Consider the following 19,908-nt stretch of genomic DNA (forward strand, 5'->3'; position numbering starts at 1 on the left):
TTTCATTCCTGAATTGAACATGATGTCCAGGAGCTGTGTTTCCAACGAGACGGCGCAACATGTAACACAGCTCGTGCCTCAATCGATTTATTGAAAGACACGTTTGGTGACCGCCTAATTTCACGTTTTGGACTTGTGAATTGGCCTCCAAGATCTTGTGATTTAACACCGCTAGACTACTTTCTGTGGGGCTATGTAAAGTCATTGGTCCCTGCGGATAAGCCACAAACACTTGACCATTTTGAAGACAACATTCGCCGTGTTATTGCCGATATACGGCCACAAATGTTGGAAAAAGTCATCGAAAATTGGACGTCCAGATTGGACTACATCCGAGCCAGCCGTGGCGGTCATATGCCAGAAATCATATTTAAAATGTAATGCCACAAGATTATCTTGCGGATAAATAAAATTCATGTCAATCGAATAATCCATCGTTGTTTCATTGCAATTTAAAGTTCTATAGCTCTAAAAAAACACCCTTTAGAACGACTGTTATAACATACAGTCTGAATTGAAGAGGAAGTTATTTCATTAGTTGGGACTGTACTTAATGCAATGTAATCCGACATATCATAACCATTAACTGAGTAAACTAACTCGATAATGTTTTTTCCTTGGGGACTTATACGATAAAGCGGTGTGTAGTACGTGAAACGGAAGATTGGAGCTTGAATTTGATGGATATCGATATCAAAAATTGCCTGAGCAACTTGATATTTCGTGCATGATTGCCGTGATTGTCATTTCTCTGTGGTAAAATCTGGAAAAACATAAAAAAATTGTTATTTTCACTTTCACCTTTGATAGAACTTGTGGTGCCATCTACAAATATTCGACAATTTTAATCACAAATATCAATCTAAAACTGGAACATAGCCTTTGACAATATTTTCAACGACTCTGTGTGATTATTAGTCGATGACTCTATGGACCCATTAGATTTATTGAACTACTCTCAGAGTAATAAACATAGATAGAGGAAACATATATCATTTTCAGTAAGCAAATTTTGTCCCCAACATGAACTATCAAATTTGACATGAAGCGCGCGGAAATGAAAACATATCAGTGATACGATAATTCACTCAATTCGCGAGTTTCTCCACAAAGAACGCACTTCTTATGTCCAATAGCGAATCAACGTTTCATATTAACTAAAAATATATCGAAATAAATACCTAAATAAATCAGAAATTCAGAAAACAAACTTAAAGCACGTCAGACGACGTGAAGCAACCGATGACACTAGGAGAGCAAAAGTTGCCAAACCTTGGATTTCAGCAGGTAGATACAGAAAATAATAAATATTCCGCTTATTATAAATTCGACAATTAGGAAAAATATCGGATTCCAAATATTCAAATTTGCATATGTAATCGGGAAACACTCAAATAAATATATATCATTCAATATTATATACATTCATAACGATATAGTAAAATTGTGGATTTGAAAATATATCACAATCCGACAATGTAATCTAACCATGTTGGGGACATGTAAAAATTGAGTATACTCCCTCTATCTATGTTTATTAATCTATGGAACTACCAGATCTGTGGATCTGCCAACTAGGTATATCAACTTGGCTACTTGTTCCCACTATTTTTTACAAAACTATACCACATGCTAAGAACTATTTTTCACACTACTTCTTCTTCTTTCCAGATCTCGAACCTTAATTTGGCGAACCAGGAACACAGTGGTGTCGACTCCAAGAGATAAATGTATTGAAAATCCCACGTTTTCTAACAATCTTCACACAAACACGGAAACCTCAAGAATTCGCCCATTCAAAATGCATATAGAAGTACAAGTAGCACTGAATTTCGTTATCTCGTACCTGTACAACAAACTACCAAGGAGGAGGGTCAACATATTCGGAGAGGAGCTGGAGAAGGCACTCAAGGACAAATTTCAAGGACACTGGTACCCCGAGAAACCGTACAAAGGCTCTGCATTCAGGTGAGACCTTAGACTAGCCTTGAAACATTTTGAAACGGAGTTCGCTGCTTTTACTATTCCTACTGAAAGAACCAATCAACAAAAATTGATAATGAAATACACAGCAAGCAATCTTGTGTTTTTTGAAGAAACATCTTCAAAACAGTTACTTAAGGGTGTTTTTTTTAGAGCTATAGAACTTTAAATTGCAAAAAAACAACGATGGATTATTCGATTGACATGAATTTTATTTATCCGCAAGATAATCTTGTGGCATTACATTTTAAATATGATTTCTGGCATATGACCGCCACGGCTGGCTCGGATGTAGTCCAATCTGAACGTCCAATTTTCGATGACTTTTTCCAACATTTGTGACCGTATATCGGAAATAACACGACGAATGTTGTCTTCCAAATGGTCAAGGGTTTGTGGCTTATCCGCATAGACCAATGACTTTACATAGCCCCACAGAAAGTAGTCTAGCAGTGTTAAATCACAAGATCCTGGAGGCCAATTCACAGGTCCAAAACATGAAATTAGGCGGTTACCAAACGTCTCTTTCAATAAATCGATTGTGGCACATTGTGTGACATGTTGCGCCGTCTTGTTGGAACCACAGCTCCTGGACATCATGGTTGTTCAATTCAGGAATGAAAGATCTAGTTAGTAATCATGGCTCTATACCGATCACCATTGAGTGTAACGTTCTGGCCATCATCGTTTTTGAAGAAGTACGGACCAATGATTCCACCAGCCCATAAAGCGCACCAAACAGTCAGTTTTTCTGGATGTAACGGTGTTTCGATATACACTTGAGGATTAGCTTCACTCCAAATGCAGCAGTTTTGTCTGTTGACGTAGCCATTCAATCAGAAGTGCGCTTCATCGCTAAACAACGTAGTTCGCGATACGTATTCCGTACAGAACCATTATTTTCGAAATAAAATTGCACTATTTGCAAGCGTTGTTCAGGCGTGAGTCTATTCATGAGGAATTGCCAAACCAAACTGAGAATAAATCACTTGACAGCTGTTAAATCGGTCGCAATCTTGAACAGTAATGTCAACTTAAAGTTATATACCTCGAAAAAAAACACCCGTTATAATCAATCGCCTAAAAGAGTTCAACCATTATTGCAGAGATTATTTTCTTCAGTTATTCTACATTTTATCATTTTATGAATAAATGGCAGTAATGGTTTTAACAAACTTGAAACTGATTTTTCCTCCAGATGCTTGAAGACCGGCGACCCCATAGACAAAGTCTTGGAGCGTGCAGCTAAGGAGAGCGGGGTCCCCATCCAGGACATCCTAGAGAACCTCCCCCAGGAGTTGGCAGTCTGGGTGGACCCAGGCGAGGTGAGCTACAGGATCGGCGAGAAGGGAGCCGTGAAAGTCCTCTTCAGCGACAAATCCGATCCCCAAGACGAGCACTCGGCCGATAGAGAAGTCACCAAGACCTTCAACCCTGAAGCGCAATGCTTCAGGCCGATTGAGTCCGTCAGCTGCAGTCTGGGCAACCTCAGCCTCTCCCCCAAGAGCATCACACCATATGGTTCCTCCAACATCCACCAGCAGAACCAAATGGGCCCCCAGATGCCGGTATCGGTGCCGGTCTCCAACGCTGTGCAGAACGTGGCTCCATCTCAGAACAACCTGACGCTTACGCTTACCAATCCGGTGAATCACCTGGCCTCTTCGTCGGCGGCACCGTCGCCAACATCTGGAGGCAATTCTTACAAGGGTAGTCCATCGCCGGTAACGGCTTTTATACCAAGAAGCACTGCACCACTAACTTTTACCACGGCGACGTTCGCGCAGACAAAGTTTGGCAGTACAAAGTTGAAGACCAGCAGCAAGAGGGCTAATAGGTGAGTTGCAAGCTTGACTAGGTTTAGGTTTGTTTAGTGTTTGGTGAGGAGTTCTCGGCCATTATGTTGGCAGTGGTTTCTGTCCCAACTCTGCTAGGCCTCGGCTAGACCATTTGGTTTCTCCCTTATAATTCTCCAGCTATTTCTAAAGGAGTACGGTGCCAATATGAGGTTTGGTTTAGAGTGCAGTCGGTATCTTAGAATTTATTATGAATGTGTTGCACCTGGCACCATCCTCAGGTTCACAAAGAGTCACCACAACTACGAGGTGATCACGTTCATAAAGGGCTCCTCATTAAACGCCTAAACAGAGCCTCAAAATTCAAATATAATAAAGGGTGTTTTTTTTTAGAGCTATAGAACTTTAAATTGCAATAAAACAACGATGGATTATTCGATTGACATGAATTTTATTTATCCGCAAGATAATATTGTGGCATTACATTTTAAATATGATTTCTGGCATATGACCGCCACGGCTGGCTCGGATGTAGTCCAATCTGGACGTCCAATTTTCGATGACTTTTTCCAACATTTGTGGCCTTATGTCGGCAATAACACGGCGAATGTTGTCTTCCAAATGGTCAAGGGTTTGTGGCTTATCCGCATAGACCAATGACTTTACATAGCCCCACAGAAAGTAGTCTAGCTGTGTTAAATCACAAGATCTTGGAGGCCAATTCACAGGTCCAAAACGTGAAATTAGGTGGTCACCAAATGTGTCTTTCAATAAATAGATTGTGGCACGAGCTGTGTGACATGTTGCGCCGTCTTGTTGGAACCACAGCTCCTGGACATCACGGTTGTTCAATTCAGGAATGAAAAAGTTAGTAATCATGGCTCTATACCGATCACCATTGACTGTAACGTTCTGGCCATCATCGTTTTTGAAGAAGTACGGCCCAATTATTTCACCAGCCCATAAAGCGCACCAAACAGTCAGTTTTTCTGGATGTAACGGTGTTTCGACATACACTTGAGGATTAGCTTCACTCCAAATGTGGCAGTTTTGTTTGTTGACGTAGCCATTCAACCAGAAGTGCGCTTCATCGCTAAACAAAATTCGCGTAAAACGTATTCCGCACAGAACCATTATTTTCGAAATAAAATTGCACTATTTGCAAGCGTTGTTCAGGCGTGAGTCTATTCATGATGAATTGCCAAACCAAACTGAGAATAAATCACTCGACAGCTGTTAAATCGGTCGCCATCTCGAACAGTCATGCCAACTTAAAGTTATATACCTCGAAAAAAAACACCCGTTACTTCCGAAAAAAGTTATAACTAAATCCAAGATTGTAGAAGCACTTTCATGTATTTAACTGCTCAGTTCTTGCATCCTTGCAGTTGTTATCACCACCAAATACCACAAAGTGGCCAGTTAACATCACAGTCCATTCCGCTCTATCACTAATAACCAGTTCTGCTCTACAGGATGTCACCGACCGAGTTCTCCAACTACATCAAGCAGCGGGCAGCGATGCAACAGCAGGTGCACCAACCTCCCCAACAGCACCACTCTCCGAACGGTCGCGCCCTCTCTCCAGACGCCTCGAACTACTACTTTCCCCACGGGCCGTACGGCCCTCACCAACAGTACACTCATCGTTCTATGATAGAGTCTTCCAACCAGTACCTCAGCCCGGACCTGTATCCCAGCAAGCTGCCCTACGACCCTTCGTCCTCCGTGGGGCCCTACTTCCCAGCCAACAACGGCTCGAGCTCAGTGGCGCCCCCTTCGGCACCCACCACACCTCAAGACAACGGAAAACTGATGGACAACAGTTGGCCGTACCCCAATGCCGGTCAGTACCAACACCTGTTGGTCGCAAATTGAGGTTAGAGGCAAGTCCCGTCAGATTGGTAGCTTTTGAATCGTATAAACTTGGAACTGGCTCCGCTAGGGTCGTCGCATCACAAAACTAACCTCACTCGACCTCTGACAACTGTCACTGTCAAATTTGACGTTTGTTTGCAAGTCTACCAACTGCGATTCTAGGGGAGAATCGACACATAGAGAAAGAGAGCTAGTTTCAAGTTGATACGGATGTGAAGCGAATCAGAGACAGCAATTCTTCTTCTTCTTTATGTGGGAGGGAGGATGATTGTGGTCTCAGGTATCGAAGTGTTGAAATTTCGACGTTTTTATATTATAAAATCGAGAATCCTTGCTTGATAATATAGTTTTTTTATAAAAAAAATCGTAGTGATAGTAAAAAATTAGATGTTTCTTACTTTATAAACTGGTGTTTACAGTATTCTCGTAGGATAGAGTGTTTTCTAAATTTTTTTATATGTATGTATTTTTTATTTTTGTATAAAAGGCTCAAGCTGACATCTAGTCTCAAACATAAAATAAAGAGTTAAGTTGGCATATCATCGGATACAAATGATTTAAAAAAAAGTTTGTATTCGTGTAAGGCAGATATTATAAGATGGTCTCTTTCACTTGTTATTAAGAATGTGAAGATGTTTTGAAACCAAATGCAATAATGTGATCTGTTATAACTGTGTACTGAATTTGTGATATGTGTTATAAGGCATAATTAAGTGTGCGCCCTCAGTGTAAAATTTTTCACTTGAATAATTTGAGGTTTTTATTTGATCATAACTGGTGATTAGGGATCGTTTTTTTATAAAACAAAAAACAGAAATAACACTAGCAACTGCTGATTTTTCAGAATGATCTCAAAGTGAACCTTATCATCTTCCACCTAAACACAAAATACAAGGAGATTCCTAAGAAGAAACTAAAGAAAATAATAAAAATTAAATAAATATACAATGAACTAACGCCCTTTTGAAAGGAGAGGTGCTACCTTGGAAACTCTTTCGTATGTTCAGGAAATCTCACTTAGAGAATTCTGAAAAAGTGTGGTACAGCTCACAATTCAATCAAACCGCTGAATGTCTTTCTGTCTGCATAATAAAGTTAAAATTCCATTCAGTATTGCATGTAACTCGAACTTTGGTCTTAGATGCTTCCTTATTTCTGTTGAAATTCGTGTGATACTGTTCAATAAGTTTTACTCCACTACCTTTCTACTTTTTGTTATAATTATATTTTCACAATGTTTTCATTTGTATAGAACTGTTGAATTTGATATAATATATATTTTGTTACGAGCATATGACATGAGTTTAATTGCATCAGTTTGTCTACGTACCTGACATTGTTGATATCAATCTTTATTTTCATTGAGAACCAATTATTCTCCAACGAAGAAAATCAATTTTTTCATGTTCAATGTGATGGTAATCATTCAAACTGTTTTGAGTGTTGATGATAAATATAACTTATTTATTAAACTATTAAACAGACTTGAGTAGTATGTAGACTATGATCAAATATAACAGTTATCTATGTATAGGTAGGTATTTTATAAATCAAATCTCTGATTCTGAGAGAAATTTCTATTCAAGTTTGTTACTTAACTTTCTACTTTTCTCAAGTCTGTTTGGAGAGTATCTAGTAACTTTTAACCTAATTTTTCCTAAACAGAAATTATTATATAGTACCTTATAACCACTCTGGCAACTCTGTATTGAATATTCACTTTTTATAGAGAGTGTGTGAGTGATGAATCTCTTAGGAATGGAAAGCAAAACCCTTGATTCAATTCTTTCTGAGATACTAGAAAACAGGGTGCTAAAACTCTTACTTTCGAAGGCCAGGTCCAAAGTTAAAAAATAATTTTGTCAGATATAGAAATACAGGTTGCACATCGATAAACTTCAAGAGGAATATTAAAATACATCTTGAATATTCAAAAAGTAAATTTATAGATTTTTCAAAAGCTTATGCAAATATTTCCTTAGTAAAGAGAAATACGTCATCAGTGACGTCACTTGCTAGTACAAACAATCGAGTGTCATAGATAAAAGCACGTGTAGAAACAAAATCACTAACACTAGAAAAATATATCTCTCAATTGAAAATTTAGAAATTCGCAACAAAACACAAAATGGAACAAAAATGCAAATGACACAAGTGTTTACTTCAAATTGACGTCATAAGTGTGTCCAATCCAGTTCGTTTTTCATCACGTCATGAAAGGTATTATTCATTCAACTTTGTAATGCTTTTTTATGCATATTTTTTTATATATTTCTGTCGAAGGAATATATCTGGTTCTTAAAAGTTTAACCTATTAGAAAATCATAAATAGGACATTATTTTTTCATTGTCAAATAGTCTATTGAAAATTGGACATAAAATATGGATTAGGACGGAAATAAAAAATTGAAAAACCTTTATTCCTTTAACAGCCTGTATTAAAAAAAAGCCCAGTATTGACTCAGAATGTTAAAAAAAGAAGTTTATCGATCTGCTTGACGACATGTGAGACACAAATTTATTTTTTAGCAAGGCGGTGTAGAGAATTTTCTTTCAAATTGATTGTCGATGCTTTATTCTACAAAAGTTTGGAACTTGAAAACAGTGATAGTAAACGAAAAATTAAAATGACCTAACCAAAGTAGAAAATGAAGAAATGGTAAAAATAAAACATAGGCAATCTGTATATAAACTCCTGAACGTATCAACTAAACCTACTTGGGTATAGTTTATTTTATTACTACCTTTTTGATGAACTAAACTATTTTAGCACAATTGATAATAGGAGATCAGGAAAATTTGAACTACCAATGGGACAACCATATCAAAAAACCATCGCTTCCATCAGCTCTGCAAAAATTGATTATGTCGAAATAGAAAAAAAAAATATCTTATATACTTATCAGGACAAAACGATTTTTGGGAAGCTTTTGGTGCTTGAATGGTTAGCCCCTAGGATGTATATGTAGTTAGATATACCCCTCCAAGTGATATATAATATTTTTTTAAGCTTCTAAAGTAAACCTTAGAAAAAGTTGAAAACAAGAATAAGTTGTGGGTTGGATACTTGTCAACGGTGTATGTGTTACCTTTGAACCACAACTGAAGCTACAAGCAGATGGTCACCGATGTCTGAACAATTTTGATGGAACTTCATATGTACAGGGTGTCCCAAATTCTATGCTTATTGAGGGCATCTTGAGAACTATGGGAGTTAGAGTTTAAAAACACCCAAACTCTTTTTTTTTTCAATTATAAAATAACAGAAAGCATATAGATATCTTGATTCCTTTTCGGGTTTCTGAGGAATTGTCTCCTTCATAACTTGAAACGAATCTTTCTGATATTTTATAAGTTAGAGTCCTTGGATCTCATAGATTTAGAGAAGCTCTTAATGAGTTTTGAGCTTGGGACACCCTGCACTTCACATCAAAATTGTCTCTTCTCATACAACATACTTGGGAGATATCAGAGATGCATTCGTGTCCTAGAATATCTTCAGTACCTTCAGTTGGACGCTACACAATGTACATGATTAAAAATACTTATAGATTACTCAATTATTTTATATACTTGCTTGTAACTAATGGCATTTTAAGATCTGTATATATTGGAATATTATATAACTACATTTGTTGTTCTATGATGTGTAGGAACATCTAATAATCACTTGAAAATATATGTAGAATATTTTGATTTCATCAGATAGGGTGTGGTCATAAATGGACATAAGTACAATCTAAAAAAAAAAATGAAGTGATAAGTAGGATACCTATTTCCATCAGATGTTGGAAATGGTGAAGATTAGGATTTAGAAATGGACAAATGGAACAAATGACCCCAATGTGAAAAAGTAGAACTTAGACAATTAGTCCAATTAGATATGGTTGAGGTTAGAAATAGAAAATTTATGACCACGATATAAGAGAAAAAAAAACAATATTTTCAGTAGGGACTGAATCAAGCCCAAAAAGAATGTGATGGCTCTTTTTTACTATTCTAGTAGACTTAGAAAAGACTTGATCTGAGATTTATTCGATTCATCTCAGACAAGTCCAGATAAATGAATGTTTGTCAATAAATAATGCGTGTTAGTTTGTTTTACATTCTCTATTCAGATTATTGATTGAAATTATAATAATTGCGACTAAGTCTTAGTTTTCTATTTATATTTATTAATATAAGTATAGTGAGAGAGGATTTTTCCATCCTGTTGTAAAATAATTACTATGTGTATAATAGTCTATAATTTTTCATATTGTTGTACGATTTTTAAGTTTATATTAAAATGTTTGTGCATTAAATTGTTCTTCTTTTCTACACAAGTTCACTCTTCCCTCTAAGGCCTAAGTTTCAGTGAAAAAAGTACTAAGCCAACTGTCTGCTGCAACCGTAAAGTCTGCTCTTACACATAAATGACACTTATGAAAACCACAATTAATTTGTTACTTTTGTTGAATCGGAAGTTATATACTTCTAATTGAATGTGTTGAGCACAATAAATTTAGTTACTTCCGCAGTTTGTGGTCCCCACAACAATGTTTTTCAGTAGATGCCTACCAAACTTATCACAACAGGATTTTTGTACGGGAAGATTGATTCACTGTATTTCAGGAGTAAATTACATAAATTGTGGATGAATTATTATTAATGACTGCCTTCATTGAGCTGTTAATTGGTCATCAACCGAGTCCTTAAGCTTATAGATAAATAATATACTTAGATGACACTTATGGAGATCATATATATTTATTCTGGTACTTGGATGTTTAGAAATTCGTTGAAAATTGTCGAATTATATTTTAAGACCTCGTTACTGGTAGATTTGTATTATTATTCATTAGGCATCGATTCCAATCAGAGTTCTTCCACTCATTCAAAAGGTATCTACTATTTTCGTACAAAATTCTCAATAACTCAATGTTGAAGTGTGTTAGGATGAAACTGATGATAGATCAGTATTCAACTTCTAAAAGGTTTCAATTCAGAGATATTTCGATTTTTGTGCTTAAATTTTCAGCTCTTTTCCAACTAACTTTGATAATTATCGTCTCGAATTTGCTTGCTAGCCATCTATACACAATTTACTGAACTTAACTTTATAATAGCCAACCGAGTGTAGAATCCTGTAATATGAATGGCACTACCAAAGCTTGGTTTGAGCTACTCATCTTAGATGTCGCCATAATTAAATCAAATTCATAAAATATAATTATTATAAGTTTATGATCGAATTCAAATATGTATGATTTAGAAATTTGTCAATTGTTCGGTTTCATCCGAATATTAATTGAAAATAAAAATCATAATATGAGGTTTACGCTAAATATAGCGTAAAAAAATAGAAAAATATTTCTATTCAATGATGCTGCGGATTAGTAATATACAATTGAAACGATTCTCAATAGCTAGAATTAGATTGGATAATGATACGTATTTACGCAAATTGCTCGGTAAGAAGTCAACATATTAATTAAAATATTTATATTTGTCACCTTTAATGAATAGGTAATTATATACTTATAATTTATTACAGATTCGTACTAAAAAATCTGCTTAGCTAAAATAATTAAGTGACTTCAGCAGTTTGAGGTCTGCACAAGAATGTTTGTTCAATAGATACCTACCAAACTTGATTATCACAAGAAGCTTTTTTATAGTAGAATATGAATTGAATGCATTTTAGGAGTAAATTACATAATTTGTGGACATTAATTTTCTTCATTGAGCTGGCTATTGGTCTTAAACATGACTCTCTTCAGCCTATTGATGAATTATTTACATAGATGACACTTATGGAAAACACTTTTCTTAGAATGTTATTGTCACCTTTAATGAATAGGTAATTATATACTTATAATTTATTACATATTCCTACTAAAAAACCTGCTTAGCTAAAATAATTAAGTGACTTCAGCAGTTTGAGGTCTGCACAAGAATGTTTTTCAATAGATACCTACCAAACTTGATTATCACAAAAAGTTTTTTTATAGTAGAATATGAATTGAATGCATTTTAGGAGTAAATTAAATAATTTGTGGACAATAACTTTCTTCATTGAGCTGGCTATTGGTCTTAAACATGACTCTCTTCAGCCTATTGATGAATTATTTACATAGATGACACTTATGGAAAACACTTTTCTTAGAATGTTATTGTCACCTTTAATGAATAGGTAATAATATACTTATAATTTATTACATATTCCTACTAAAAAACCTGCTTAGCTGAAATTATTAAGTGACTTCAGCAGTTTGAGGTCTGCACAAGAATGTTTTTCAATAGATACCTCCAAACTTAATTATCACAGAAAGCTTTTGTATAGTAGAATATTAATTGAATGAATTTTAGGAGTAAATTACATAATTGGCAGACAGTGACTTCCATTTAGCTGATATGGTTTTTCAACATTCATGTTACACCTTCCTCTTCACAATGATATAGAGATTCATTGATTTATCTTAAAATATACTAGTTTTTTTTTCAATATAGAAATGAAACTCCTCATTAGAAAACTCTTTATTTTACAAAAACTTACGAATGACTATATTCACGGAACCCCTAGATGGATTGTGCCCATTATTCAAGATCCAAACTTACCCTGCAAATTTTTAGTTTCTATATGTTAGGTTAGGTTAGTTATCGTGAATACGGCCGGACCTCAGAGAAATAAACATAAATAGAGGGAGCATATGTCATTTTCAGTAAGCAAATTTTGTCCCCAACATGAACTATCAAATTTGACATGAAGCGCGCGGAAATGAAAACATCAGTGATACGATATTTCACTCAATTCGCGAGTTTCTCCACAAGCAATGCACTTCTTATGTCCCATAGTGAATCAACGTTTCATATCAACTCAAAATATATTGAAATAAATACCTAAATATATCAGAAATTCAAGAAAACGAACTTCAAGCGCGCCAAACGACGTGAAACAACCGATGACACTAGGAGAGCAAAAGTTGCCAAACCTTGGATTTCAGCAGGTAGATACAGAAAATAGTAAATATTCAGCATATTATAAATTCGACAATTAGGAAAAATATCCGATTCCAAATATTCAAATTTGCATATTCAATCGGGAATCATCCAAATAAATATATTTCATTCGATATAATATACATTCATAATGATATAGTAAAATTGTGGATTTGAAAATATATCACAATCCGACAACGTAATCTAACCATGTTGGGGACATGTAAAAATTGCGTATACTCCCTATATCTATGTTTATTACTCTATGAACCGGACAGAATAGAATTTGAAGACGTATTCGCCATCATAGCACCGAAGACAAAACGATACAACGTTCGTATAAAGATCTTCAATCAAAAACAAAACGAATAACAAACAAATAAAAGTACCCATCAAAAAACCACCTTCGCTCTCACCATAGAACACACCCTTTTACGGACCACAAAAAACGAGTCTCTAGTGTGTTTAGTTTACCCACACAGAACACAGAAAACCCGGAAGTGATAACGGGCCATCAGAGATCGAAGAGAAGCGAAACGGAGAGAGAAACAGATGCACCTGTATGTTTACACATCCGATGGCTGCTTGGGAACTTCCGATACCGTGTGAAAAGGAGCCTCCGGTATATAAGAGGGTGCAGCGGAACCCCCGTAAACAATTACACCTTTCTGGTCGAGACCGAAGACGAGTGCCATCAGTCGTGGGAATTCCCATAGACGACCCATAGATCGAGGAGGGCTGAGGTAATAAGGTCGCGTGTGAAATGGGTTTTCGAGAGGAATCGGAAGGGAGAGCAGGGGCGTAGAAATGGGGAGGGTACTGGGGGTAATTGATCAAATCAAATCAAATTTATTTAACAAATCATTACAAAACGATAGGTAACAATTAATAGTCAATGTAAAGAAAAAATAGTGAAACTAACAGAATAGTATAAAAAATTTAATAATTATTTTACTTGAATTCGTCTGACAGATATTCATCAACCGAGTAATAACACTTGGAGATCAGAAAGTACTTCAGTCGTTTTCCTCTGCAGAATTTGATCTCGTCTGGGAGATGGTTGTACAATTTGATCGACAAATAGTTTGTGGCCTTCTGAGCTCGTTTTATTCTGTGGTATGGTATGCATAGATCATTTCCCTTCCGTGTGGCGTACTGATGGAATTCCTCCCCCCTAAGATTTTCAAAATATAAAATTTTAAAAATCTCGCAAAGACGAAAAACGAAAATTTTTTCATAAAATGAACCAATAATAATCATTTTATTTTCCTTCGAATCGATACGCCAGTAAAAAATCAGTTCATGAGTTTATTATCGCTTTCAAGATGACTACTTTCATTGCACTACAAGCTCGTCTTTGTCCAAGGTTTATTATTTTCTTTTATCTACCCGCTTTCTCGGTATCGCCCCTTATTTGACATCTGTGGGATTATAATTGTTGGGCGGTATCAAGAATCTTTTTTACCGGATTGACAGCAAATATTGATTTTGCAGACACCATAGAGTAATAAACATAGCTAGAGGGAGTATACGCAATTTTTACATCTCCCCAACATGGTTAGATTACGTTGTCAAATTGTGATATATTTTCATATCCACAATTTTACTATATCGTTATGAATGTATATTATACTGAATGAAATATATTTATTTGAGTATTTCACGATTAAATATGCAAATTTGAATATTTGGAATCCGATATTTTTCCTAATTGTCGAATTTATAATAAGCAGAATATTTATTATTTTCTGTATCTACCTGCTGAAATCCAAGGTTTGGCAACTTTTGCTCTCCTAGTGTCATCGGTTGTTGCACGTAGTTTGGCGCGCTTGAATATTGTTTTCTGAATTTCTGATATATTTAGGTATTTATTCCAATATATTTTGAGTTAATATGGAACGTTGATTCACTATGGGACATAAGAAGTGCGTTCTTTGTGGAGAAACTGGCGAATTGAGTGAAATATCGCATCACTGATATGTTTTCATTTCCACGCGCTTCATGTCAAATTTGATAGTTCATGTTGAGGACAAAATTTGCTCACTGAAAATGACTTATGCTCCTTCTATGTTTTTTACTCTGAGGCAGACACATATCAATCAGAAAAGTACTACTCTTCCTGCCTAGGCAGCAAACTAACTACTTTCCTGCCTAGGCAGCAAAATGATTATTGTGGACCTTGGAGATCACATGTTTTAGGCACTTCAAAGAGGAAATTGGCGTGAGAATGATCGAGTGCCTAATTTTTCCACCCAGTTATTTCTTTCAAAAATGAAAATACGATTTAAAACTGTGAAAGAGATACCTCTCTTGACGAGCCGCCTATGGCTCGAATGCTTCGGAATTGAAATAAATGGATGAGGGGTGAGTTCCAGGTCCAGGGAAGTGGCTATTTTGAATTGTAGTCCACATAGTTTCATTTCACGTATATATTACGTGAAATATACGCAAGGGTTACTGTTATGGAATTCAGTTCACTTCATGGGAATGGACCTACAGGTTTGCCAATAAAACGACGATCGGTACGTTTTCCTAACGTCCCAGCACAGCTGCCATATTTAAAACGGTAGAAATGTAATAGAGGGGCAATTTTTTCAATTATAAGTTGACAATTCAATATTTTTTTCAAGGGCGTTTGATTTCATACGGTAAGTTCTTGTTCAGATAATCCACAACTAGGTACTTACGTTAAATGGTCCTATCTATTTATCGTACAGAGTTAAATGACATGAAATTGTAAAATTACATGATACTTTCAACACAATGTCAGCACTTCACAAATAAAATATTAGGTGTACAACTTTGCATCCGCCGTTTTGCAACAGATGGCTGTAGCGGTAAGTGGTAGTCGAAATAAATGAATCGTAGATGTCATACAATAAGATTAGGTATTTGTAAACTAACGCCATCGAAATATTAGGCGAATTCTGTCTACATCATAATGTTATTCTCGATTAAACATGTCAGCTTAAGAGCCAAATTCTCGTCATTTGCGGGAGGTTTCAATTTTCTGCTTCAATATAAAGAAATCTGGGAATGAGGTTCATCGAATACTCTCAAATACCTGTAGTGAGCCCGCTATTAGTGAAAGAACGTGCCGAGAGTGGTTTCAACGCTTCAAGAACGGGGATTTATTTGACGTTGAAGAGAGAAGGTTTTCGAAAATGCAGAATTGGAGGCATTACTTGATCGAGATTCGTGTCAAACGCAACAAGAATTGGCAGGATCATTGGGAGTGACACAACAAGCCATTTCAAAACGCCTGAAAGTCATGAGAATGATTCAGAAACTAGGAAATTGGGTGCCGCACGAGTTGGAGCCGAGAGATGTTGAACGGCATTTGTTTGCTTGTAAACAGCTGCTTGCAAGGCAAAGACGGAAGGGATTTCTGTATCGCATTGTGACTGGAGACGAAAAATAGGTTCGTTACGATAATCCCAAATGCAGAAAATCATGGGGATATCCCGGCCATGCTTCCACGTCGAGGGCCAAACCGAATATTCACGGTTCCAAGGTCATGCTCAGTTTTTGGTGGGACCAGTTCAGCGTATAGTATTATGAGTTATTAAAACCGACTGAAACAATCACAGGTAATCGTTATCGAACGCAATTAATGCTTTTGAGTCGAGAATTTAAAGACAAACGGCCGCAATAAAACGAAAGACGTGATGAAGTGATTTTACTGCATGACAATGCTCGACCCCATGTTGCGAAAGTGGTCAAGACATACTTGAAAACGTTATATGGGAAGTCCTACCCCACCCGCCGTATTCTCCAGACGTAGCTCCCTCGGACTATCACTTGTTTCGATCAATGGAACACGTCCTGGCTGACCTGCACTTCCGGTCTTATGAAGAAGTAAAAAATTGGATCGATTCGTGGATCGCTTCAAAAGATGACCAGTTTTTTCAACGCGGGATTCGTACGCTGCCCGAAAAATGGAAGAAAGTAGTGACCAGCGATGGACAATACTTTGAATCATAAATGTATAACCAGTTTTTTACAATAAAGCCTCGAATTTCGGAAGAAAAAACGGCGGAAGCAAAGTTGTACGCCTATGTATAAATGTAGAGTTTTCAAACTGAGATCTAGTGATTTAACACCTAGAGACTTTTTTCTGTGGGACCACGTGAAAGATAAAGTCTATACGCTCTATTAGTGTGACGTCACACACCGCCATTTTTGGTTCTCCTGTCAGTATTCGGAATCCAAACAAATAAATTGTCATTCAAATTAGTAAGTTGTCGTTGAAGGAATTGGCTTATTTTCATAAAAAAGAGTATTTGAGGAACGATTAGACAGAAGGAACGAGGTTAATACCAGTAAGTTTAAATCCTGTATTATTCCCCAGATTTTGTAAAAAGCCGTGTTTATTAGTTGAACTTCAAGTTCGAACTTACTGGCATTAATCTCGTGCCTTCTGTCTATCAATTAATAGTAAAATCGTTCCTTAAATAATCTTATTTATGAAAATAAGCCAATTTCTTCAACGACAACGTACTAATTTGAATGACAATTCGTTTGTTTGGATTCCGAACACTGACAGGAGAACTAAAATGGCGGTGTGTGACGTCATCACTAATAGAGCGTATTGCAATGCTTTAAAATCGATTCAACACCTTAAATATGAAATTGATGGTGGAGTTATACAGGACATACAGCACCAAACATGCGAATTGGTCATGGATAATTTCATGAAAAGGATAATGAGGCTGGAACAGTAGTCCTGGTTCCCATTTGGCTGATTTTCTTTACAATGAAATGAACATCCATTGATTACTCGTATTTTTTTTTAATATCAAAATTAAACCTCTTATTAGAAAACCCTTCAAAATTATTATTAACGAAAAATTCTGCAGTGATTTCAACGTTCGGTCAAGTCCGAAACCTCTAACAATCGGAATCCATTTCACTTCTGCATATTCTCACCCTTTCAAAGGTTCCATCTGTGGGAAACAACCCCATAACGATATCGGATTGACCAGACCCAAGCGAGCGTAGCCAGATAGAACAAAAACATCAGCAGAATCGTCGGAATCCACCCATCTGGTAGCCACACTTAGCATCTCCATACGGTACTGGCCCTATACCTGTGCCAGGGTCGGACCTATTAGGGGGTAATAACTCAAACCCAAAGGGATAACAATTCGAACGGAAAATACAATCAATCAAAAAATGTAAATTTCTTTTATATACTTATTTCATTTGAACGAAAATTGTTAGGCCTTTCTTTGAAAAGTTACGTGCTTTCAAAAATGATTACATATTATTTTATTTTTTTTTTAAATCGCGAAAAAGTTTAAGAGTTGTTATTTTGTGATCATGTTTTATCGATGAAAAAGCTATCCATGAATATTTTTTCATTTTCGATAATCTTTGTGATCTTTTAAAGGAGGCACTAAAGTTCATCTTAAAAACCGACTAAGTAGGTATTTATTTACTGTTTTCAAAGTTTTGATACGCCACTGAGATTTTTCTAACTAAAAGTCATTTTTGAATTCCTCGTTTGTGACCAAAACCTCAGAGTAATAAACATAGATAGAGGAAGCATATTATGTCATTTTCAATAAGGAAATTTTGTCCCCAACATGAACTATCAAATTTGACATAAGGTGCGCGGAAATGAAAACATATCAGTGATACGATATTTCACTCAATTCGCGAGTTTCTCCACAAAGAACGCACATCTTATGTTCCATAATGAATCAACGTTTCATATTAACTCAAAATATATTGAAATAAATACCTAAATATATCAGAAATTCAGAAAATTAACTTTAAGCGCGCTAAAGGACGTGAAACAACCGATGACAGTAGGAGAGCAAAAGTTGCCAAACCTTGGATTTCAACAGGTAGATACAGAAAATAATAAATATTCTGCTTATTATAAATTCAACAGGAAAATTATCGTATTCCAAATATTCAAATTTGCATATTTGATGGGGAATCACTCAAATAAATATACATAATATATCATTCAATATAATACACATTCATATCGATTCAGTAAAATTGTGGATTTGAAAATATATCACAATCCGACAACTTAATCTAACCATGTTAGGGACTTGTAAAAATGGAGTATACTCCCTCTATATTTGTTTTTACTCTATGCAAAAAACAATTAAGCCTTTTTTTCTATGGGGTGCCGTTTTTATATAAAAAAACATCGCGTATTTCACATTTCTGTAATAAATTATCTATTAGTTGGTATTAGATATACTTGATAATGTATGTATTGAAGTTGAGATATTTTAAAAAAAAAACGGCGCCCCATACTAGAAAAAGCCATGAGAAGTTTTTTAAGAAAATAGAGAGCAATTATAATGAATACCCAGTTTTTAAGAAAAACTTTGACTTCTCGAAATACGAATCATTTGCAAAAAAAAATTAAATGGGAAACTGTCAAACACTTTAGAACAGTATTTTCTTACCCCTTCCTAAAATTAAGACGCATCCTCTGGACGTGGACATCACTATGTTGTACCCAACCCCACTGAAAAAGTTGCCTAGATCCGCCCTTGACCTGTGCCGTGGGAAACCGGCCTAATAAGTTTTTAATCTCGCCGAAATTCGTATCTGTGAGAACATCGGGACAGAATTGAGAGAAGGTGCAGCATCCTTGACGAATCTAACGCAGAAGCGATGATTATTTCTAATTTTTTTTTTCTTTTCGAATAGAATAGGAAAGATGATACTAAGGGTTGTTTCGACCTTCTTTTATCAGGGGGATAACGGATCTAGGTGCGTGTTTTGAGGCGGCTAAACGATGTGAGAAATTGACAGGTCGAGTGGGCGGGAGCAGTGTCGGCTCGTGAAGTAGGACTGGGGTTCTAACTTTTACGTGAATTTTAAGAAGTAAAATGTTGATTCGTTTTGTATTCTTATTTTAAATGATTAATCTTTCAACTCGATAGGGAATAATAATTTTATTTGAAATTTTCAAACAGAACTGCCAACTGAAGCGTCATATGTTTGAAAAGTGTGAAAACTTACTACAAAAATAATGATTCTGTAGTAAATTTGGTAGGACTAAGCATTATATTAAAATAAAATTCAATCTGTATTCCATAGAGTAATAAACATAGATAGGGGGAGTATACGCAATTTTTACATGTCCCCAACATGGTTAGATTACGTTGTCGGATTGTGATATATTTTCAAATTCACAATTTTACTATATCGTTATGAATGTATATTATATTGAATGAAATATATTTATTAAAGTGATTCCCGATTAAATATGCAAATTTGAATATTTGGAATTCGA

The 19,908-nt window shown here is 35.8% G+C and overlaps 1 protein-coding gene across 3 annotated transcripts in view; it reads left to right on the forward strand.

Moving 5' to 3' along the window:
- Nucleotides 1-6,951, forward strand: part of LOC123679819 (protein Tob1) — a 63,586-nt gene extending 56,635 nt beyond the window's left edge. For all 3 annotated transcript variants that reach the window (XM_045617320.1, XM_045617322.1, XM_045617321.1), the window contains 3 exons: nucleotides 1,672-1,968; nucleotides 3,182-3,820; nucleotides 5,255-6,951. In XM_045617320.1, the coding sequence (XP_045473276.1) occupies nucleotides 1,802-1,968; nucleotides 3,182-3,820; nucleotides 5,255-5,657 (1,209 nt within the window). In that variant the 5' untranslated portion in view covers nucleotides 1,672-1,801 and the 3' untranslated portion in view covers nucleotides 5,658-6,951. The remainder of the gene's footprint in view (nucleotides 1-1,671; nucleotides 1,969-3,181; nucleotides 3,821-5,254) is intronic.
- The last annotated feature ends 12,957 nt before the right edge of the window (nucleotides 6,952-19,908 follow it).

Source organism: Harmonia axyridis, chromosome 5, assembly GCF_914767665.1.
Source record: "Harmonia axyridis chromosome 5, icHarAxyr1.1, whole genome shotgun sequence".
Taxonomy (NCBI): Eukaryota; Metazoa; Arthropoda; class Insecta; order Coleoptera; family Coccinellidae; genus Harmonia; species Harmonia axyridis.